This window comes from Mobula hypostoma, chromosome 25 (assembly GCF_963921235.1).
Source record: "Mobula hypostoma chromosome 25, sMobHyp1.1, whole genome shotgun sequence".
In the NCBI taxonomy this organism is placed as follows: Eukaryota; Metazoa; Chordata; class Chondrichthyes; order Myliobatiformes; family Myliobatidae; genus Mobula; species Mobula hypostoma.
In genome coordinates this window covers 22,800,348-22,825,808 of record NC_086121.1, presented here as the reverse complement: position 1 = coordinate 22,825,808, position 25,461 = coordinate 22,800,348, and the positions used below count along the sequence as shown (strand labels likewise).

Below are 25,461 nucleotides of genomic sequence, written 5' to 3'. Positions count from 1 at the left end.
GCCTACAAAGTAGGGATTAACCTAAAATATCAGTCAGAATTACCGCCTCAACTGTCATTCATACAAAATTAACTTATTCTTAACCAAGTTACAATTAAGACACGGCAAAATTAAGTTAAGATAGAATATGATTGTGGAAAAGTGACCTTCACAACCCCGCTTCCCTACCGGCCAAACTGGCACAAACTCACCCTCTCCGGCTGGTAGCTGCCCAGTCAAAGACTTTGTGCATGGCAGTGACACCTTCTCGTCCCATGGGGGCCACGTCACCGCCTGTCATGATAGCATAATCCATGCCAGAATGTACAGCTAGTTTCTGTTAAGGAAAGCAAATATCACAAAGGTAAGGTGGGTGCTTTCCTGTTGCTAGTCTCTGCAGAAAGGCACCGGGTTCTCTTCTTAGCCACGTTACAAATACCAAGTAGAGGAAGGCTTTTGTTAATTTAAAGGATTTTTCCTTAACCTAAAAGATAACAACGTTTCAGTTAATGAAGTGCTTCAAGAAGTAATAAATGTAATGTTACAATATAATAAAAATGTCGATTATGCTTATAACAAAATTGCCAGGAAGTGGAAACAGATTTTGAGAGAGATACTGAAATGAAGAATATCTAGAGAGGAAATTAACTGATTTTATTCAAGTAGTGCCAAGGGATCAGTTACAGCTACCTGAGGGCTGAGAGATCCGAGCTTAACATTGAATGATATGGAAAAACAGCACCTCCATTGGAGCGACAGTCGCTACGGAACTGCTGCATCAGAGTACTGAGTGAAGACAGAGGCAAAATAATGAATCAAGGTACTCTGCCCTCCCAAAGATCTTTCAAATTTGTTCTCAGGCATCTTTTAATGACCTAAAAAAAAAGCTATTATTAAGATCCTCTTATCCCTGAACCCTTTTGACTATTTAATAACAGCTATAGGTTTATAACTGTGTTTACTACCAGTCATCATCTTACCGAGTATCACACACCTTTCCTCATTAAGTACTTGCTAACATATTATTAGTCTTTGCACATGACTAGCATGCTATCATTCCACACTCTCTGCTTTTGCGATCGAGTACACGTATCTTAATGATCAATTGCTGCTTTTAGTAACTTGCCTTGCTATGCATATTTCACATTAATATTGACTTTATCAGCAGCTCCAACTTGGTAACGTCTCCCATTGTTACAATAAGTGGCAAAAATGCACGGCTTATCAATTCTTTTATATACAAATGTATTTGATATGCTCAGGTGCAACTGTATTGGAATCAATGTCCGTTAATACCAATGAATGTAGATCTCTTAATATCTGTACACCGAAGAAAATCTTAAGAACACAGGCATAAATTTGTCCATATATGCTCTTCCATTCCATAAGATTAAGTCTGATTTTTACTTCAAAACCACACTGTACTAATCCCATATTCCGCAATTCCCCTAACATACAAAATCTATCATCTCTCTCGAATATACTCAAGAATTTAGCCTACATAGCCCACTTTTTCAGTTAGAAAATTCCTCCAGGTTAAAACTTCTTCTCCCCTCTTTCCTCAATAGCCAGCCATTTCTTTTGAGACTGCACATTCTAGAGATCCCAGGAAAAAGTAACAACAGTCCCAATGAAGGGTCTCAGCCCAAAACGTTGACTCTTTATCTCTTTCCATATAGAATCAGAATCAGATTTATTATCACCGGCATGTGTCGTGCAATTTGTTAACTTAGCAGCAGCAGTTCAATGCAATACAATACATAATATAGAAGAAAAACAAATAAATAAATCAATAACAGTACACATATATTGAATAGATTAAAGATCATGCAAAAACATAAATAATATATATTAAAAAAGTGAGGTAGTGTTCACTGGTTCAATGTCCATTTAGGAATTGGATGGCAGAGGGGAAGAAGCTGTACCTGAATTGCTGAGTGTGTGCTTTCGGGCTTCTGTACCTCCTACCTGATACAGGTAACAGTGAGAAAAGGGCATGGCTTGGGTGCTGGGGGTCCTTAATAATGGACGCTGCCTTTCTGAGACACCGATCCCTAATGATGTCCTGGGTACTTTGTAGGCTAGTACCCAAGATGGAGACGACTAAATTTACAACCCCCTGCAGCTTCCTTCAGTTCTGTGCAGTAGCCTTCCCATACTAGACAGTGATGCAGCCTGTCAGAATGTACTCCATGGTACATCTATAGAAGTTTTTGAGTGTTTTTGTTGACATAACAAATTTCAAACTCCTAATAAAGTAGTCGTTGTCTTGCCTTCTTTAGAGCTGCATTGGTATGTTGGGACTAGGTTAGATCCTGAGAGATCTTAACACCCAGGAACTTGAAACTGCTCACTCTCTCCACTCCTGATCCCTCCATGAGGATTGGTATGTGTTGCTTAGTCTTACCCTTCCTGAAGTCCATAATCAGCTCTTTTGTCTTACTGACGCTGTGTGTAAGCTTGTTTCTACGACACCACTCCACTAGTTGGTATATCTTGCTGCTGTACGCCCTCTTGTCTTCATCTGAGATTCTACCAACAATGGTTGTATCATCAGCAAATTTATAGATGGTATTAGAGCTATGCCTAGCCACACAGTCATGCTGCCTGACCTGCTGAGTTCCTCTAGCACTTTGTGTTACTCTGGATTTCCAGCACCTGCAGAATCTCCTGCATTTATCCTTGCATCTGATTGTTCTCTACACCTTTTAATGATGATCCTTCAAATCACAACTGAACAAGTTATTACTAAGATTCTCACATCCCCAAATGGCTAGTTTAATAGCAGATACAGTTTTAATAATATCAGCTAACATTCTCTCAAATGGTTGCAGTACCTGCTTATTAACTCTGAGTAATCCATGTGCAAGGAGAGCCCACATCCTTCAATCACTCACCACCTGAACCCCACACCTTTCAATCACTCACCATTAAGATAAATTACCATACCTATTTTTTTTCTACCGAAGTGGATGACTTCACTTTCCTACATAACACCATTTTGTCATGCCATTTTCCAGTTTTATCCAAGTTATTTAATGATGTTTCTGGGCACCCCCCCATTCCTGAAACACTAAAGATCACAACTCATTCCACTGCCTTGCCCTATTGCCCTGATTTTTCTAAATTTCCCCCAGCTAAAACAAAACACCCCTTCCACCCACGATTTAAGGACCTGATAGCTCAAGTTTCCCCTCCCAATTACAGATTTCCAGTCAGATTCAAATGCAGACCACCACAGTGAAGCAACTCCTCCTGTCCCCAGTATTGGTGCCAGTGTCCAATCAAATGAAAGCCAGTTCCTCGCGCAATCAATTCTATTCTCATTAAAGCTGCGCCAATATGCATGTGGCTCAGTATTACCCAAAGATCATCAAGTCTATGTTTTTTTTTAAAATGAAGAAGTATTCACTCCCTTCAGCAAAATTCCTTTTGATCCTAATTATACTGCGGGATCTCAGATGGTCCATGACACCGAGTCCTTTCTGCTCCATTTCTACTACAGCCCCAATAAAAAACGTGCTTAATCCTTTCAATATGCAGGCAACGTAGAAATGGATTCAGCTCACAGGCGTAGTACACCACTTGCTCTGATGTTATTTAATTGATTTCTTCCCGTAAATGCAAAACCACAACGTTGTCTTCACCTTGAAGCACCTGCCTGAAAGCCCATACCCCACAGACAATGTGATTTATAGTGTCTGCACAGCACTTAAAACACCCAAAAATTCCTCATTCTGAGGCTCTCACGTACTCCTATGATAAATTCTTACACCCACATTAGCAGTCAAAACCACGTTTATAATCTCCAAACGCTTTACATGTTGGCCTCCCGATGGAGGTGCTGAGGCATCATTACTGCCATGAGACTGCAATGAACACAGCTTTCACGTTTCAATTATAATAGCGATTTAAGAACGAACATTGGGAAGGAGCTGTTCAGATGTGTACAAAGAAGCAAGGATTTGGATAGATCTGGTTACATCAAGAGTAAGTCAACGATGTTGTGTAGAATATCATTAGTATTCTGGCTCTGCTTCAAAGCCCAGTATAACTTATTCACTACTGGTACAAACTGAATCACTGCAGTGTTATATAAAAAGAATTCTGCTTTCTAAATATAGCCCCATGACTCTCTGTAATTTAAGGCTAATTTTCTTTGATGCAGTTACAAGTGTTGATGCAAGTCTCCACAACTGAAGCGATTAAGCAGCTGGGCCATTTACAGTGGTGGAATCCTGTGAAACTGTCACAAATGGAGTTGGCGTAGTCATTAACCTAGCAGATGAGATATTCCCGTTGGTGCTCACTTTGCAGGCGACGCTACTAAATGTCTGCCCTTGGGAAGGAAATGTGACAACTCAGCACGGTGCAAAGCTGATACGAAAGTACCAAAGAGCTTCCATCAAATCACCACTGCATGCACGCAGCATGCGGGCATTCTGCAATCAAGTCTCATGCAACCAGGCAATCTCATCACATACCAAGTTATTATCCCACCATCTTAAATCAACAAAATGCAAATTGCTTGTCAAGACACAGTGGTGGCCAGTATCTTGAGTATTGCACCAAACACCTTTAGACACGGTCAACATTATACTTGCTTCAAACACGACTTCAACAGTATCACTGAAACCACCTTAAAAAAAAATCATGTAAAATCTCACCAATTCTGCTTTCCTTTACCCATTTCTTACCTTTATCCAAAAATTCTTGGCTTTTCCTTTTTGATCACCTTTCCCACTGTCATGTCATATCTGATCACAGATCCACAGCACAATAACTTTAAACGTTAATAGAACATAGAATATAGAATAGTACAGCACAGTACAGGCCCTTTGGCCCACAATGTTGTGCCGACCCTCAGACCCTGCCTCCCATATAACCCCCCACCTTAAATTCCTCCATATACCTGTCTAGTAATCTCTTAAACTTCACTAGTGTATCTGCCTCCACCACTGACTCAGGCAGTGCATTCCACGCACCAACCACTCTCTGAGTAAAAAACCTTTCTCTGATATCCCTCTTGAACTTCCCACCCGTTACCTTAAAGCCATGTCCTCTTATATTGAGCAGTGGTGCCCTGGGGAAGAGGCGCTGGCTATCCACTCTATCTATTCCTCTTATTATCTTGTAAACCTCTATCATGTCTCCTCTCATTCTCCTTCTCTCCAAAGAGTACAGCCCTAGCTCCCTGAGAATGATTTTTTAAACATTTTCTACCATTTCCCAACACACAATGCATCAGTCACTGTGCTATTACAGAATAAATTGTCCAGTTCTTTTTAAATCCTCTTTACATTTGCAGGAAGTTCACAGTTCTCTCTATGGTGCGCGGCCGCACAGTAGCTGAAAAGCTCCCGTGCACATAGCCTTCGTTGCCACGCAATTGGATTTTTCTTTTATATAATGATTTATTAAAGTGCCGTGCAGTTGTCAGACAGTGTAAAAAGCATTCCTGCACAGAGCAATGGTTGGTCTGCACAGCTGTAAAACAAAATTAGAGGAAACATTGAGAAAGTTACTAGCTCAAGGTACCGAGAATGCAAAATGCCCACAGGAACACTTCTGACTCACTACAGCAATCAAAATACACAATCTACAGCAGCAGAAATTAAAATATCATTTCACTGCTTCTGTAAGCACTGCAGGGATCTGATTAGAAAACATTCTGCCTGGCTGTAAATTCATTACGTTTATTGCATTGCATCCTGCCCATAGCAGACACCATTCTCATCTTTTTTGCAAATTCATTTATTCATCACCAACCTTTTTATTTAGATTTAAAAAAATATAGGATGTGGGCTAGCATGCTACATAGACTTTTATGGCAGGCGACATCACTGCTTGTTCTCTACTCACTACTGTGTAAACAGCAAAAAAATCTCTTCATATTCTGCTTTGGATGGCATGAATATTGAAACTTCGAACTTCAGGTATCCTCCCACCCATGCTCCTTTCCCAGAGTCTCCCCCTCTTTGTTCACCGTTTCTACACCGCCTCCTATTACCTAGACTCATCACCCTTCCTCATCTGCTTCCATCTACCCATTAAGCACATACCTATCTACCTTGCGTTCTACTTTGGCGCACTTTTCATACGCCCTCCCCACGTGCTCCATCTGCAAATAGTCTCGCCCATTGCCACAGCCTGTGTCGCACCCCGCTCTCTCACTTCTACACACTAGCTATCTTCTCTCTGCACCCTTACCCTGAGGTAGGCTCGTGACCATCCTTCTGCCTCCACAGTTGCTGCTTGACCCAATGACTCCTTCCAACAGTGGATCTTTTGCTCTGTAATGTCTCCTTTTGTACTCTTGAAATTAAATCCCTTTTCTCAACCAAAGCTTCAACTCACCTAAAAAAGAGCAAAACTAGTAGGAGGCAATGAGTATGCTCACAGGAGGTTGGTCAAGTAGAGTACACTTTATCCTTTGAGTGACTCATGTCTTAGCAGACTAGTTGTTACTAAGATCTTAACGCGGTAACTGTCACCTATTTGGATGACATATTAAAACGTGATCACCTATTTATTAAAATTAAAGGCATCCGTTAGTTTTGCGAGACCATGGATCTGCGCCTGGAAAGTCGCAGAAAGTCTTCACTCTCCAGGGCGTAGGCCTGGGCAAGGTTGTATGGAAGACCAGCAGTTGCCCATGCTGCAAGTCTCCCCTCTCTACGACACCAATGTTGTCCACGGGAAGGGTATTAGGACCCATACAGCTTGGCACTGGTGTCGTCGCAGAGCAATGTTTAAGTGCCTTGCTCAAGGACACAATACGTTCTCTCGGCTGGGGCTCGAACTCACAACCTTCAGGCAGCCAGTCCAGTGCCTTACCCACTTGGCCATGTGCCCACACCACCTATTTATAGCTATATGCAAATCTGATCAATCAACATCAAATCAAGTATAATTATCATTCAACCATACATAGATACAGCTGAACGAGACAGCTTTCCTCCGGGGCCAACATGCAATACATTCAAAATAGCAAGCAAACATTCAAAAATAGTGAGTAACACAATTCAAAATATCGAGCAAAGAAGAATATTTTCTCAAAAAAAAGTCAAAGACCCTGAGTGCCAATGTCCAGTAATTGATGGTACAGTCTCCTGTCAGTATACAGACGCACGCAGTCCAGCCTGTCATTCCATTCCACTGCACGAACGGGAGGGCAACGCCAATGGGTGAGGCCAGCCCCAGCTGAGCTCAACCATGTTGCAGTGCTTCTGCGTTTCTCACCTGGTCGGCAGCAGCAGGCAAGCCCAAGGCTTGAGGCTTGTTCTCACTACAATGGAGGCTACACAATTCTCATGTAGCCTCTGATGTAGCGAAGACATAATGGTAGAAATCAAAGTCAACAATGGTAATTGGTCAATATTATCCCTTCAATCAATGCCACCTAAATAACTTTAATTGTTCTTTAGCCGTTTATTGAATCAGGCTGTGCATCAAACTTTAGCGTTCATCAATATTACATTACCATTATTTGATTGTGAAGTTCCCCGGGGCACGTGGGCCAAGTGATTAAGGCGTTCGTCTAGTTATCTCAAGGTCGCTAGTTTGAGCCTCAGCTATGGCAGCGTGTTTGTGCCCTTGAGCAAGGCACTTTATCACACATTGGTCTAGTCTGTGCGAGAAGTGCGAGACTTCCAATCTGCGCCTTGTAAGGCATGAAAATGGCCAACGCAGGTCTCTCATGGTCTGAGTTGACGTTCCCTCCCTTCCCCGGGGCAACAAATAAACATAATTCTGCCTTACTTTAATGTAATGTCAAAATTGAGGATACTTGCTAATGTTTGCAGTGTTCATTTCCATTTGCAGCTCCTCAGACAAGAGTAGCCATGTGCACATTGGTGCCCAAAGTCTTAGACAACATCCAACTATATTGGTAAATGCCAAAGAACATTTGTGTTACACAATTACTATGCAATGCCCATTTCAAACTAAAGCGAAATCTTGGACATTAATGTTCTGAAAGTTACCACTGACCTTCCTGCTAGTCTAACAATATGGTGGTCACTGGCTCAACCTGATCCCAAAACCCTTCCACCATATATCAAACTCAAATCAGGACCATGATACACTATACCCCCTCGACTACATGTGTGCCATTCCAACACTGTCCAAGAACTCTGTGTCAACTCGAACTAAGCAGTTCAACAAATGAGCCCAAATGCTTCCTCGCTTTACCAGGGATGCATTCATCTGTATCAGTTGTAGGATGCCTGCAGAAACACTTCAAGGATACCTTGACAAAGCCAATTGAATCTGCAATTTCTTATTGACTTGAAAAGGACACACGCACATTGAAACAGCACACTGTTCTGTATTAGAAACATATTGGTATTCTTTTGATGTCACTGAATCAAAATGTTGGAACTCCCTACTGTATAAGTGTAGGAACACCATAACAGTCCAAGTAAACAGCTCTTATTACCACCTTTAAATTATACAAAACACACTTGCCAAGACGCCACTCAATCTAACACACAAATTTGAAGTTATTCAAAACTCCCCCAGCTTCTCCTAACATACCCCACTCCTATTCAATCTGTGCCCACTGAATTAAAGACTCAATTTTTGAAATCCGCACCTTAGTTTTTCAAATCTTGCCATGACTTGTTGGCCTGACCCCATTTATAATCTCCATTTTCACAATACTCCCTCTCACCTAACGCGCTCCTCCCCCTCCAGACATCCGTATTCTTCCAATCCTGGCCTCTTGATTACCCCTGAATTTAACAGGCCACAACAGGCAGCTTCCAAAATGTTTTCTCTTTTTTTTTAAGACACAGAGTAAAATCTTGGATCTTATTTCCCTAAAATCTCTCTTTTTTAAGAAATCCACCCATGCAGCATTTAGGACATTCTGATACATTAAAAGGTGCTATTTAGATACAAGTTGTTCTTGTTATTCACAAGAGTAAGGGAGGGATATGAATAAACACTAACCTTGCCAGTAACATACAAATCCAAGAATACAAACAATAATTACTAACAGATGGTAGAGGAGGAAAAAAAAAGTAAAACAAAATATTACATTAACTATAGTGTTTTGAAGGCACTGTATTTAGTTTTACAGCCCAAAATTAAACAGTAGATTTAATTTGAATTTCAAGGATAGTCACAAGGACAAGATTCACTGACCTCACCTGGCAACCAGTGTTGCTATAAGCAGGCTTGCTGTGATCTTCAGCTGAAGGGGGTACGAGAGAGATGGTAGGAGGGGACATGGAAGAGAGGAATTTAATCAAGGCAATTTTATTTCCCAACCTGTAATCTATACCTGGCACTGGCCGGTGGTGTAGTGTCATCAGCAATGGACTTCAAGGTGGATGGTCCCAAGTTCGAATCTGGCTGGGTCCCAACCTGAGCAGCAGCACCTGCTTGGAACGCCTGGCAAACTACTTGCCACAAAGACAGTGGGGACAACTCCACTATCCATAAAGTCTCTATGAGTCGATGACGACTCGCTACAGCTGAAGGGCTGGATTGAGAGCTACACATTAAACATTCAGTAGCTCCTTTGTAGAAGCCAAATAACTCAAGATAAACGCTCCCCTAGACATCACAACATGCACAGAATTGATGGGAATGATTTACCTTAGCAAAAAGGGTTTTCCCTGTACCCGGAGGTCCATACATGAGGATATTTCGGTATAGTCCCTTGTTACTCTTGGTGTTTCTGGTTGCTATGGCAATATCTCTAACACGTTCCTCTAAGTTTGGCTACAAACAGAAATGAGAATGTGAGAAGAATTTCTACAGGCACCAAGATGAATGTGGGGAGCAGGTGGGGTGGAAATTGAGCAGAAATGCAGTTACTCACACTCAGCACTACTCCTTCCAGTGCATCCTGTGGCTTGCTCATCAAACGTTTACCAACCTGAGGGGGAAAGTTTCCGATTAACCTTCAAAGTGCTTTTTTTCAAAATCACACCCACAATAAATGCTTAAGTAAAAATCAAATTGCAAAGGGAATACTCAACCTTCACCAAATCCACCCATACATTAATCTATAGAAACAGGAGAAAATGCCTGGGTTTGCAAAGATAATTTCAACACAGCACCTCCCCCCACCCCGCCCCCCACCAATTCCCATTACGTAAACTTCCAAGAAACAGAATCAGGTTTAATATCATTGGCATATGTCATGAAATTTGTTAAAGTTTGCATCAGCAGTATAATGAAATACATGATAAATACAGAAAAACTGAATTACATTATGTATATACATGTGTGTATTAAGTAAGTAGTGTAAGAACAGAAATAAAAAACATAGTGAGGTAGTGTTCATGGGTTCAGTGACCATTCAGAAATCAGAGGAAGAACTTGAATGTTTATGAATCAGAATGTGTGCCTTCAGGCTTCTGTACCGCCTTTCTGATGGTAACAACGAGAAGAGAGCATGTCTTGGGTGGTGGGGGTCCTTAACAATGGATGCGGCCTTTGTGAGGCACTGCTCCTTGAAGATGTCTTGGATATTACAGAGGTCCATGATGGAAGTGACTAATTTTACAACTCTTACTTTGATTCTGTAGAACAGCCTCCCACCCCCATACCAGACAGTAATGCAGTCAGTCAGAATGCTCCGCACAGTACATTTGAGAAATGTAGAAAGGTAGAAATTTGAGCGTTTTAGATGATATACCAAATCTCCTCCAACTCCTATCAAAGTACATCTGCTGTCTTGCTTCTCTATAGCTACATTGACATGTTGGGAGCAGGTTAGGCCCCCCAGAGACATTAACACCCAAGAACTTGAAATTGCTCACTCTCTCCACCTCTGATCCCTCTGTGAGGATTGGTGTGTGTTCCCTCATCTTACCCTTTCTGAAGCCACAATCAGGTCTTTAGTCTTACTGACGTTGAGTGCCAGGTTGTTGCTGCGACACCACTCAACTAGCTGGTATATCTCGCTCCTGTACTCCCTCTCGACACCATCTGAGATTCTACCAACAACGGTTGCGTCATCAGCAAGTTTATAGATGGTATTTGAGCTGCGCCTAGCCATACAATCATGGGTGTAGAGAGATTAGAGCAGTGGGCTAAGCTCACATCTCACAAGTGCACCAGTGTTGATTGTCAGCGTGGTGGAGATATTATCACCAATCTGCACAGACTGCTATCTTTTTGGTTAGGAAGACGAGGATCCAGTTGCAGAGGGCGGTACAGAGACCCAGGTCCCGTAGCTTTTCGGTCAGGACTGTAGAAATGATGGTGTTGTCAATCAACAGCACCCTGACATAGAGTTAAATATAGTGCTTTCACAAACTGGCAAGATGTTCCATTGTTGAAAAGCCAAGCACATCTCACCATTTACCAACCTACATACATTAATAACTCCAGAACTCTCAGCCTATGCATCAGTGTAGTTCCAAGGAAATACTTCAGTTCTGTTAATTTTAACCACTGTGAGGATAACAGATTGGCAGAGAATTACTAAATGCAAACATAATTTTTGAAAATTGCATTATGTAGAGATTCTAAACATGTCACTCAACTAAACTAAATGCACATTACCCGTTTCTATAAAGAAGAGCTTTATTTCACTTAAAGTGGTTCTACTGCTCAAGATCATTAGCCAGTTCCAATTCTACTGTTGATGAGCATTTAACTTTCCCATTATTTAAGAGCGGAAACAGCTACTGATGCAAGTTATCAATGTATTCTTTTGAGAGTCAGCACAAAAACTCAAGTTGACATTCCAGTGCAGTAAGGTGTAAGTGCTGACTCTTCTAAAGTCTGTTGATGTCGTAGTTCAGACTTCGCTGTTTTTTGTAGATGCACGAATTGCGAGACCGGGGTTCGAGAACTAGCGTTCGATTTCCTGTCACCAGTGGGTCGGGAGCTCGGGGCCTAGAATTCAGATCCCTCATCCATAAGGCATAGGAGTAGTATTAGGCCATTCAGCCCATCGAATCTGCTCCGCCATTCCATCACGGCATCAAGGCTCCCCACTCATTGTCACTGGAAAACCTTGGGTTGATACTGAAGATCAAAACCCGAAAGGTCGATTGGAAATCTGGAAGTCGAGGCCCGATGGCCAGAGTCGAAGGCTGCGAATCTCTGCACGTTCACTGAGGAAGCTGAAGGCCCAATATTGGTGAATCCACTTGTCTATTGGAGGCCAGAGGCTGAAAAGACAGCCTGCCCTGGAGTTAGAGGACTGTGTATGTGTGTGTCTGGGCGGGAGGGAAGAACATTGCTTTTGTTTTGCTGTTGTTGCTTGGTATGTTGCACTTTGTGTCTGTGTTCTGCTGAACATTGTGGGCACGCTATGTTGGTGCTGGAATGTGTGGCAACACCTGAGGGCTTGTCCCCAGCACATCCTTGGGTGTGTTGGCTGTTAACGCATTTCACTGTATGTTTTGATGTACGTGTGATAAATAAATCTGACTAGATTCTAAAACAGACTCGGGCAATCATGAAAAAGCTTCAGCATTATGCTGAGGAACAGAATTACAGATTGGTTACTTTATGTAAGAGCAATTAAGACGGTTTCACTTCCCTGTCTTTTCCCTAAAGCCCTATAATTTTCTTTCCTCCACACTTTCGAGTATGTACTAGCTTCCTTTTCAATGCCATGGGGGATATGTATGGCTATAATCTCCCCTTAATCGAAACAACACTAAACCAATACAATTGGTTATTATAACACTGCTACACGAGGGAATTTACGCACAAGATACCCGTCACATTTCACAGAAACAGCTACGATACGTTTTCCCTGTGACTATGTGGATTTATTCCAATGCTGCAGTTTCTTCCCAAGTTCCAAAGACAAGGAATTAGGATTCAGGTTGGTAAACCGTGGGCAGGCTATGCTGGAAGAATGGCCACACTTGCCCCTTGCCCCAGCACAACCCTCTCTGAAACTGATCTGGCACAAACAATGCATTTCACGGCATATTTCCACGTACCTCTGACAAATAAAGCTCAAACTTCTTTAAAGAGCTTACCACCTTACACTCCCAAAAAAAGCTTCACTCATTTCATCAAGCAATGGAATATCCCAGCAATAATACCAAAGGAGCCATAGAAATGAAGTTTCTTTGAAATCTAAAATTACATTGATGAATCGCCCTTTATCTACAAGAGCAAACGGGAGCTAGACAGACCTCCATATTCAGATACGCTCTGTAGTATAATCACTCGGGCTTCTATCTAGGAAAGATCACTGAACCTCCTAAACCACCACAAGCTGTCCTACCTTGATTGGATGTTTCAGCGCTTCCACTAATGTAATGCGGGAGGTGTCGCGAACCAGGGAGGGCTTCCCCAGCCGAGCCTCAATGTACCGCCCGGCAACTCCTGTAGCGTTCCTGGCCGAGTAAACACCAACAGCCAGCAGCGTCAGTCCCGCCACCTGAGGACAAATTAGGGAGGGAAAAGTTACAGGATCATGTAGCGCAATAAGCAGCACCACGACAACTATTAGACATGACAGCTATGCAATGGTTGTTCCAGGCAAAATTTAGGAACATCTTGAAGGAAACGTTGTAAAGTTTGGCAAGCACTGAGGTATCAGGAACAGATATCTGGGTACGTTCCTAACCAATCAAACTTGCACTCCAAAATTCATGTCGTTTCTGCAACAATCAAGTACTTTCAAAAAGTTCACTATCCAAGGGAAAAAAGAAGTCCAACATATTTATTCATTTACAAAATTCCTCCAGTAGTTTGAGCTATGCCCTTCTCCTCCCACTCTAATTATATCAATCTATTCCCATTCTTACTTTCCATTTGATTTCCCTGATAATCTTCCAGCTCTATTTTTGAGGATGACAGACAGTACGTAAAAAACACAAGGGGTCAGCAGGAAACCAGGACACTATTCTCTTTACTGAAAATAAAGAGGAAAAAGCCAAAATGCACTAAGTATGGCTTAGAAAATTTTGGGAGAATTATACTATTTCAAGTAAAAAAAAAGTGATAAATAGCACAAAGCTTGAGTTTCAAAGGCCTATACAAAGTCAGAAGGAAACACTACTGAGTGGATTTACAATGATTAGGTTTGGTCTTAACTCTTAACAGTGAGGATGCATATGTAGTGACAGGAATTTGAAGCAACAGTGACTTGCAATTTAGAGGGAAAAGAGGGAAAGCAATAGCAGTTGAGAAAAAGGTCTTGTTATTAATCCCATCACAACAAACAAAGGGTCTCAGCCCGTAAAGTCCACTGTACCTCTTCCTAGAGATGCTGCCTGACCTGCTGTGTTCACCAGCAACTTTTATGCGTGTTGCTTGAAATTCCAGCATCTGCAGATTTCCTCGTGTTTGCGTTTTTAAACTATTCCTGTATGTTGTTAAGTATTCAAAAGAGATCTAGGTCCTCACAATTATAATTAAGTATCTGCTCTGTGCCTGTTTCGATAATGCACTTGAAAATTAAATTTTAGAAGATTGGAAGAAATAGCCTAATATTAAAGTAATATCATCCGACTTGGCAGTGCAGCAAAGGTCAAACACTGCTGAATTACAAAAGCAGTTCGAAATGGGCCAAAGGAGCAGTGTACACAAATATCTTGCAAGATGTATAACAGCAGATACCACTAGTTGCAGAATCCTTCAGAATGGTTAAACATTGATTAAAAACAAGAGTCCATTTAGAACGGTGTAAAATTGCCCTTTTACTACTGCGGTAATGCCCAAGAGGCAAAAACTAGGAATCAAGCTGTAGCAACAACAGAAATGCAATGCTCAGTTTTTAACTTTTAAGACCCCTTCATAATTGCTTTTTAAGTTAACAAGAGCTCTGTGCACATTAGCAGTGAAAGAGAAGTCGCTTGCAGCTACAAACTCCACAGTACTCCCAGTTCTCAAGCCTACTCTTTCTGGGTCTACTGGTGGATTTACTGGCAAGCCTACAGCCAGGGCAACTACTATGATCAATACCTGAACAGGATGGAACTAACTGGCAGGACTGCCACTATCCCACAACTAAAGCACAAAGGCTTGAGCAATAAACTGCTGATGTCCTTAGGAATCCTAATTACTCACACTTCAGGCTTATTAGCCTTTTAGCAAATTTCAAACCTGGACACCCAGATCTCACTGCATCTCAGAATTCTGCAGTCTCTTACCATTGAGATAATACATTAATGTTTAATTTCACCTGCCAAAAAAGACAATTCCACATTTTCTCACAGTGAAATCTATTTGCCTAATCTTTGCTTCACCTTGTAATATCCCTGTAAGCCTTTTCTCCTTGTTACAACTGTCTTACCGATCTTTCTATCACCAGCAAATGCCTTCATCCAAGTTATTTGCCATCATCGTTATGTGCCGTTTCAAAATGACGTGGACAACCATGGTTTCATTATGATGATTGTTCTTGGCTTTTTTAAAAATATACTCAGAAGCGGCTTGCTATTGCCTTCTTCTGGACAGTGCTTTTATGAGATGGGTGACCCCAGCCATTATCAATACTTTTCAGAGATTGTCTGCATGACGCCAGTGGTCGCATAACCAGGATTTGTGATATACACCTGCTGCTCATACAACCATCCACAAGAACATAAGAACATAAGAAATAGGAGCAGGAGTCGGCCATCTGGCCCATCGAGCCTGCTCCGCCATTCAATAAGATCATGGCTGATCTGACCATGGACTCATCTCCACCTGCCTGCCTTTTCCCCATAGCCCTTAATTCCCCTACTATGCAAAAATCTACCCAACCTTGTGTTAAGTATATTTACTGAGGTAGCCTCCACTGCTTCATTGGGCAGAGAATTCCACAGATACACCACTCTCTGGAAAACAGCTCCTCCTCATCTCCGTCCTAAATCTACTCCCCTGAATCTTGAGGCTATGTCCCTTAGTTCTAATCTTACCTACCAGTGGAAACAACTTTCCTGCCTCTATATTATCTATCCCTTCCATAATTTTATATGTTTCGATAAGATCTCCTCTCATTCTTCTGAATTCTGGCGAGTACAGTCTCAGGCCACTCAATCTCTCCTCATAGCCTAACCCCCTAATTTCTGGAATCAACCTGGTGAACCTCCTCTGCACTGCATCCAAAGCCAGTATATCCTTCCTCAAGTATGGAGACCAGTACTTCATGCAATACTCCAGGTGTGGCCTCACAGTTACCCTGTACAGTTGCAGCATAACCTCCCTGCTCTTAAATTCAATTTGTCAAGCAATGAAGGCCAACATTCCATTTGCCTTCTTGATAGCCTGCTGCACCTGCAAACCAACCTTTTGTAATTCGTGCACAAGTACTCCCAAGTCCTTCTGTACAGCAACATGGTGCAGTCTTCTACCATTTAAATAATCCGATTTTCCATTTTTCCTTCCACAGTGGACGACCTCGCATTTACCAACATTGTACTCCATCTGCCAGACCCTTACCCACTCACTTAACCTATCTATATCCTTCTGCAGACTATTTGTATCCTCCACCTGCTTTCATGCCTTCAAATGACCCTGACTGGGGGGCTAAGCAGGTGCTACACCTTTTCCAAGGGTGACCTGCAGGGTAGTGGAGGGAAGGGGTGCCTTTGATAGCGACATATCTCCACCCCACCACCCAAAGTCATTTATACAAAGTGTAAAAAGTCAAGAACTCAGCACCATTTCCTGCAGTGCAACACTCTTATGCATGTGGGCTGAAGGAAAAAAAAGATGCATTTATGCCTGTAAGCCAGCCATTCATCCATCTGTGCCAATGTTACCTCCTTTATCTCAAGCTTTTATTTTAGTACAGCACATCCATCATTTCCTTTTATTCATAACATGATACTTCTTGAAATAATGTTCTTTTAGTGAAACACAATTTCCCTTTCACAAAGCCATGCTGACACAGCCCAATTACCTTGGGGTTTTTTTTTCCCTAAGTGCTCTGCTAGAGCATTTTAAATAATAGCTTAACAATTTTCTTATGACTGATGTTAAGCTAAATAACCTGCAGTTTCTTACCTTCTGCCTCCTTCTCTTTCTGAATAAAGGAATTGCATTTGCTATCTTAATGTAACCTCTCCTAAATACAAGGGAGTTCAGAAAAATTTAAAACTCACACATCAACTACCCCTCCAGCCAATTCTGTGAAGATCCTGGCATGAAGTCCATAAAGCCTAGGGATTGGTTACTCTGCAGCTCCAACAGTTTGCTCAGTTTTCCAGAGTTCCTCCCTCCCTACTAATTCCCAACGGCCAGCAATTTCTGGGAAATTACTTGTATATTACTTGTCTTGATCTTCAAGTGAAGATCAAGACAAAATCATTCAATTCATCTGCCTTCTCCATGCTTTCCATAATTAATTCCCAATATTACTTGCTCTACAGCAGAACTATTTGTGAACCTTTTTGGAAAAAAAGCTATAGAAGGTCTTTGTATCTGTTTTCATATTTCTGGCTAGATTTATCGCCAATTCTAATTTTTCCTTTCTTATTAATCTTCAATCATTCTGACAGGTTATTTATTAGCGGGATCAAGGCCTCCTGCAAATCTTCATTCACATTTGTTCTTGCATGAGGACAAACCATCAAAACAGATGGCTTATAATAGCTGCACATTTCACACAAAATACGGTGTGAGAATTGGTGAAGAAAGCTTCAGCATATTACTTTAACAGTGACTACGTCAGAATGGTCGAATATTACTGCTGTCCAGTCTGATCTCATCCCTCACAGGACTGTCCAGCAAATCCGTATGGCATCTCCACCACCGCTAATGCCACCTGCTGTCTGAGATAAGTACTGCATGAGTGCTTCACTTAAAGCAGTGATTCCCAACCTCTGGGCCGCAGACCGATGCATTGCCGCGAAACATGCAGTGGATCAGCGGTAGCCGGGGCGCACCCAGCACATCTTTAAGAGAAAAGCCAAAATAAACACGCTAATTAATTAGGTGCCGCCCGGCACGTAAATGTCGGCCCAGATCAGAGGCGATTGCTGATTGCATAAAGCAAGTGAAATCGTCAATCGCCTCTGATCTGGGCCAACATTTACGTGTCAGGCGGCACCTAATTAATTAGCTTGATTATTTTGGCTTTTTTCTTAAAGACATGCTGGGTGCGTCCCGGCTACCGCTGCACCCCTGCATGCTTCGCGGCAATGCATTGGTCTGCGGCCCGGAGGTTGGGGACCACCGACTTAAAGGATTGCCAAACAGATGAGTTTGGCTTAATTTTGTTCTGCTCTTCCAGGAATTCAAGAATATGGGTCCACATTGCCACCAATAATCCATGGCCTCTCATCCACGCTGACTATGGCTCCCACCAAATTAGTCCCACTTGCCTGAATTTGACCATATCCCCCTAAACTCCTCCTATCCAAGCATTTACGTAAATGTCTTTTGAACGTTATCGTACCTGCCCCAACTACTTACTCTGGCAGCTCATTCCATAAATGTACTCCTTTCTGCATGAAGAAATTTCCTTTCGGGTTCCTTTTAAATCGCTCAGCTCTCACCTTAAAAAGATTATGCGTACTCATTCTGTACCCTCCCTTGATTTCATACATATCTACAAGACCATAAGGTAAGACAAAGAGCCTGTTTCTACGCTCCATTACTTTGTGACTCTGTGACCTTTGCTTTCAGTAGTTTTAACCAGCTTCCGTTCCCTTATTCTAGAGATGATATACCTCTTTTCTGGTGCTTGATGTAGCATTGCCAGTTAGGAGCCTGCAAACTTACAGAAACTCCCCTCTAATTCATCTTTTATATAGCCAAGTCGCCTTCAAAAATCTTCATCTTATCATGCTAGGATCAGCTTTGCTAAGTTTAACCACATAGGCTCTGAGGCTTTAGGTTTAACTTGTACAGCATCTTGATCAATACTAAATTAAGCATCCAAGCTGCATCTTGACCAGTAGACTACACAATTTTAATCAATAGCTTTTGATCTATACTTAACAGTATGCTGAGTACTTCAGATTGTCGTCTCCTTATTACAGAGATTAACAATGAAAGGCTCAACTCTAATCACTACATCACCCTCATTAGTACAACTCAATTTAATTGCATTCCAGCAAAATACTTTAAATGTTGACTTTTTAAATACAATCTCAGGAGAGAAAGAACTTGAACACAGCTTAACATTTTAATTTTGTTCTTCGGAGAAGCGTTTGTGCCTCTGTGTCTGTACTTGGGAGTTCAGAAAGATCTCGTTGAAATCTACCAGATATTGAAAGGCCTAGATGGAGTGGATGTGGAAAGGATGCTTCTATTAGTAGGAGAGTCTAGGATCTGATGGCACAGTTTCAGAATAAAGGGATAAGGGGATATCTTCTTAAACTGACATAAGGAGGAATTTCTTCAGAGGTGGTGAAACTGTGTAGTTCATTGCCACAGACAGCTGTGGAGGTCAAGATATTGATAGGATTATGGGTACAGGAAGAAGCTCGGAAAATGAAGCTGAAAAACAAATCTACGATCGACTGGCATAGCAGATTCAGTGGGAAAAATGGCCTGATCCTACTCCAACAGATATAGGAGCGGAATTAGGTCATTTGGCCCATCGAGTCTGCTCCGCCATTTCATCATGGCTGATCTAATTTACTTCAGTCCCAATCTCCTGCCTTCTCCCTGTATCCCTTCATGCCCTGACCAATCAAGAATCTATCAACCTTTGCCTTAAATATACATAAAGACCCGGCCTCTACAGCTGCCTCTAGCAAAGAATTCCACAGATTCACACTCTCTGGATAAAGAAATTCCTCCTCATATCTGTTCTAAAATGACAACCCTCTATTCTGGGGCTGTGTTCTCTGGTCTTAGATTCTCCCACCATACGAAGCATCTTTTCCACATCACTCTACCAAGGCCTTTCACCATTCAATTTCAATTAGGCCACCCCTCATTCTTCTGAATTCTAGTGCACACAGGCCCAGGGCCATCAAATACTCTTAACATGACATGCCATTCAATCCTGGAACCGTTTTTGAGAACCTCCTTTGAACCCTCTCCAGTTTCAGCACATCCTTTCTAAGGGGCCCAAAACTGCTCACAACACTCTAAGTGAGGCCTTACCAATGTTTTACAAAGTCTCAACATTACATCCTTGCTTTTATATTCTAGTCCTCTTGAAATGAATGCTAACATTGCATTTGCCTTCTTCACCACAGGCTCAATCTGCAAATTAACCTTGAGAATCCAGCACAAGGACCCTCAAATCCCTTTGAGCCTCAAGTTTTTGTATTTACTCTCCATTTAGAAAATAGCCTTTTAATTTCTTCTACCAAAGTAAATGACCATACACTTCCTGACACTGTATTCCATCTGACACTTCTTTGCCCTTTCTCCTGATATGCCCAAGGCCTTCTGCAGCCTCTCTACTTCCTCAGAACTACCTGCCCCTCCACTTATCTTCATATTGTGTGCAAACTATGCAACAAAGCCAACATTTCCATCATCCAAATCATTGACATACAACAAAAAAAAGGAATCGGTCCCTACACAGACCCCCATGGAACACCACTCGTCACCGGCAGCCAACCAGGAAAGGCTCCCTTTATTTATTCCTACTCTTTGCCTCCTGCCAATTAGCCACTGCTTTTATTCCTACAGCTTATGGTCTTAGGACAAGAGTGATGATATGAAGACTTTATTTATTGTACGTCTCCAAATCATGGATGGTGACCTTACTCGCTTTACACTTCACATGACGTTCAGTTGAGTGAAGAATCAAAAATTCTGGCCAGTCAAATATGAAGGTCACGCTCAGGTCAGAGTGTGACTTGGAACAGAAATTGAATGTGACATTTAGTGGGAAGAAGGACACAGCTAAATGAATATCAAATCTAACACTGTAAAACACAGATGAGAAGCCATAAGATCATCTCAGTGGAGAGTGAAATTCCAATCCACTGGCAGACACTGATCTAACATCCCTCTCACTCAAGTAGACTGTGCTTTTGAAGGTTAAGTGACCCAACCAGGCTCCTGTCTGCCAGTGGATTTAAAGACCATTAAAAATATAGACTGAAACCCTTTAGTTAGTTTATGGGGGATAGTGGAGAGTGACGTGCGAATCACTGGGCACGCACATGCAGCAAAGAAAATAGATTCCACCACACCCCGCTCCCCTCCATACCACCATGGTGTTAGCTGCTTGTACCTCATGCAAATCATAAAAATTATAACACTTTACAGGAAATGAATCGGTTTGCAGCTTCCAGTGTTTGATTCCAATAAGATGCCCAACTCAAAATTTGATCTTTAATCCTGAGGAGATGACATACTTCATTAAAGTACATGGGGGGGGGGGGAAGAGAAGAAGGCGGGGAGGAAGAGAGAAAGGACAACAGTAACAGCAATTGTATTATAATGTTATGTCAAGAGAAACCAAGGATTGAGACACGAGTTCCACAGATATACAGAATGGAGGGCAACTGTCTTTTGTCTACAGCCATCAATGAACTTACTGGGCTGGCAATGACTACCAGTCAGGGTGAGATTTCAGCCCTCTTTACAAAGAAGAAATTGATTGTATATTACTAACTTATAGCACCAAATCGAATCCACAAATTTAACTTGGAAGTGCTCCCAAATTCATTCTGATTGGACCAGTAATGATGTATGGAATATCTTTGTGACATTTTTACAAAACGTGGAGAGTGATGAAAACCTACGGTGACTTTAAAACCAGTATCACATGCAGATTAATGATATTAAAAAAATGTGAATTGTAACTTATCACAAGTTAACTACAAAGGGCATAGGGTGCACCATGCGTACTTCTAAATGTAACCTCAGAAATACAAATGGGTCAAGATCAAAACAGGATTCAGTAGCAGTCAGCAGTGGTGCTCTCACTGATGATTCCCCAGCACTTTCAGGGCACTGACTGTTGTTTCACCAGGCAGAAAACTCACTGCCCAACTGGATGGTTTTCACCTTGTGGCTGGCTTTATCACAAGCCAAGAGAAAGAAATAATGCAGTCTCCTACTTCACCTCTTCTTCTCACTTACTGTGGCTGTCACTTTGTCCCAGTCAGAAACGAAGGCACGGAATCCTTCTCCAAACACTGCCCCAGCTGTCCTGAGTGAGTAAAAGGATAAAGTGGATCAGAAACCATATGGACACCAAAAGCCGCTCCACTGGAGAGGAAACCGAGGCCCTTTCTCTTGGAGAAAAGGGACTACCAGTAGAGAAGAACGTTTTGGAAGTACGATTCTACTGGACAACATCAAAATTCTCTCCCCTCCCACCCCACCTATCTACTAACAAGCTGGGCAATAAATATACAACAATTCACTTTCTGCATACCGAGACTATCTAGTTCCACTGCATATACCCTTTCCCAGCACTGCTCATTTACTAAAGAAATCTTCATCTATGCTAGGCTTAACCACTCCAGAGGAATGTCCTGGGGGTCTTTCTATAATTAAGTAAAACGTAATTATGCTGTTAAAGTCATAACTTCCATTGTTTTGTCTGCCTGCCACTCCCATACTCATTGATGGATGAGGTCCAGAGCAGTAACTCAAATTAAAAATTTCCACTGATTTTCCAATCCATCTATGGTCTTGCCTGCTCCTCAATTTGCATTCTGATAACCCTCTTAACAATTTGGTGTCCATCCAGTACTTGACCCTTGATATGCCCCATCAATGGCAACAAGCCAAGGTTTTAAGTTCTAGTGTTCACCTTCAAAGCTTCTGTAGCGCCTAACATTTTCAAAAATCGACTATTTAGCGTAACATTTGCTTGCACTATGTGTAGTTTGGCATCAAAAATTGTTTGATGATAATAATCTGAGCATTTCCAGATGTTACATTAAAAGAGCAACACAAGTGTACTAACAGAGTCTGGCACACAACCCTATGGTGCATACCTGCATGTATATTCTGCCCAGACACTTGGCTTGGGTCAGGTTTGGCTCAGCACTGTATCCAGGTCAGGATAATTTGCTCAGTTTTACTGTATGTGCCTTTTGTACTGATCTGGAGCTACAGAGATATGCAGCACCACAACCTCTGCTGCAAATCACTGTGGGCTGGATTGTGTATGATAAATCACCAAATGCTCAGGCTTAGCTTGGACTGGATCGATCACGTTGGGTTTAACTGTATATTCGAGCAGACCTCCAATTCAATTTGCACTGATAACAACCCATTTCACACCAGCCTTGCATTGACGAACAACAGAAACTTCCTGCTCAGCAAGTAACTGGCAACTGCGTGAGAACAGATCTGGTTTAAGAAAATGGTGCAAAAGTGGTTTGTACTGCAGAACCATTTCCTCTTACCAGCACACAGTTCATATTATCTATAAAACCCAGAGGCTTTTTGAACAAAATGTTCTAAACCCATGAGTTACAAGCACCTGGGCTCAGTACAACACTTAAGTTTCCTTCCAAATAACTTGCTATACTGCAAATTATTCTCCATGCTACAGTGTTTCAGCAACTCTTTTATAACTGACGGCTGAAAGCACTGAAGGTCTTTAATTAACAGCAATGCCTTTTGTTTTTTATTTACTTAGTGACACAGCCTCAACAATCCCTGACAAACCCGATTAGCTCTAACCTAATCACGGGACAATTTACAATGACCAAATAACTTACCCTACACGTCCTTGGGGTGTCAAAGTGGCTGTTGCGATGCGTCTAGTGTGGCAGTGTCGTGGGTACTGCTTGTCGTTCCCACTTTCAGATTCAGGCTAAACTACAGAGGACGGGGAGGAGGTCTGGCCCCTGCTCACATAGCATGCAGGCCCACCAGTGTGTGGACACGCCCTGGCGTTGGTGAACCAGATCCCCAGCTGTGGGTAAATACCCCCACTGCCTTGTGGGCAGCCTCGGAAGAGATGAAGGCTACGGGAGTAAACCCAGACAGCAAATTCGGAGTGGAGTCCCTAAGACGGCTAGACATCATTGAACATCCTGCCGGCAGCTCCTGCAGCCAAGCGTATTGCTTCATAAGCTTTCCTTTGGACTACAGTGGTGAGGCCGAGAGGGGGACTGTCACGACTGGGCATCTCAGGATCCTTCGGGACAGATGGATGCCAGTCAACCACAAACAAGAGAAAATCTGCAGATGCTGGAAATCTGAGCAACACACACCAAGTGCTGGAGATACAGCAGGACAGGCGGCATCTACGGGAAAAAAGTACAGGGTCTCGGCCCAAAACGTCGACTGCGCTCTTTTCCACAGATGCTGCCTGGCCGGCTGAGTTCCTCCAGCATTTTGTGTGTGCTGCTTGGATGTCAACCATGTCGTTGGATTGCGAGAGGAAACCGGAGGATCAGGGAAAACCCAGGCATTCCACACGGAGAGACTCCAGAATTACAGAACAGCACCGGAATTGAACTCTGAACTCCGGAATGCCTCGAGCTGTAACAGCGTCACACCAACCGCTATAAAAGAGAACCGTCAAGACACGAATTCATACCACGTTCTCAAGGGCAAGTGCGGTTCTGCAATAAAATGGTAGACTTGGCAGTGGCATCCACATTCCACAGGAAAAGAAAGCTCGTACAGCCACAATCACAAGGTTAGCATCTGAATTTAATGCTGAAGCACGAGATGGCTCTGAAGCGTTAACATATTCAGCAAGCAGTGAGTCACAATGAGCATTCAATGCCAAGTGTTTTAATTACTATCATTATCACCCATCTGTAGAAATTTCTACTAATCTGTAAAACGTTACTGCACCTGGATTGGCCGTGCACACTACCGAGCACAGAACGCGATAGGAAGGAGAGATGTGGGAAGGGAAAACGAGAGAATCTATTCCATTTATTGATCAAGGTTTCTGCTTTTACTCCAAACTCACTTGATGGAATCCAGGACAGTTTGACGGTGCTCAGCCGCCTTCAGCCTGATCTGTTCTCTGATTAGGTCAGCATTCTCCCGTTCCACCTTCGCACGGGCCTTGGCTTCAGCTTCGATACGTAGCATCTCATTCTTGTGCCGAAGCTCCATCTCATGTTCAATTGTAGCTGTGCAGAGAAGAAATACCAAATCAGAAGGTTTGGCGAATGAATTCCTCTGTTTCGTGCAACTGTGAAGGAGGAGAGCCAGTGACTATATTTCATTCGGAGTTTGAAAGAGATTTGGTATGTAACCAAAGACTCCTAGCAAATTTCTACAGAGCACTCTGACCACTTGCTATGGAGGCACCAATGCACGAGACTGGAAAAGGCTGCAGAGGGCCGTAGACTCACTCAGCTCCATTATGGGTACTACCCTCCAGATAATCAAGGGCATTTTCAAAAGGCAATGCCTCAAGAAGGTGGCATCCATCATGAAGGACCCTCACATGTCCTCTTCTCATTGCTACCATCAGGGAGGTGGTACAGGAGCCCAAAGACCCCTCTTCTCATTACTACCATCAGGGAGGAGGTACAGGAGCCTGAAGATACACACTCAACATTTTAGGAACAGCTTGTTCCCCTCCACTGTCAGACTTTGGAATGGTCCATGAACACTATCTTACTATTTTGCTCTCTTTTTGCACTACTTTATTTATTTTAATATACTCTTATTGTAATTTATAGTAATTTTTATGTACTGCTGCCACAA

At 42.3% G+C, this 25,461-nt stretch overlaps 1 protein-coding gene across 1 annotated transcript in view; it reads right to left on the bottom strand.

Moving 5' to 3' along the window:
* The window catches only part of atad3 (ATPase family AAA domain containing 3), a 73,540-nt gene that overhangs the window by 30,937 nt on the left and 17,142 nt on the right, over positions 1-25,461 (bottom strand). The window contains exons 6-11 of the mRNA XM_063033012.1: positions 24,713-24,878; positions 21,904-21,973; positions 13,196-13,351; positions 9,812-9,868; positions 9,586-9,711; positions 192-316 (exon numbers count right to left, since the gene is read on the bottom strand). Of these exons, the coding sequence (XP_062889082.1) occupies positions 192-316; positions 9,586-9,711; positions 9,812-9,868; positions 13,196-13,351; positions 21,904-21,973; positions 24,713-24,878 (700 nt within the window). The remainder of the gene's footprint in view (positions 1-191; positions 317-9,585; positions 9,712-9,811; positions 9,869-13,195; positions 13,352-21,903; positions 21,974-24,712; positions 24,879-25,461) is intronic.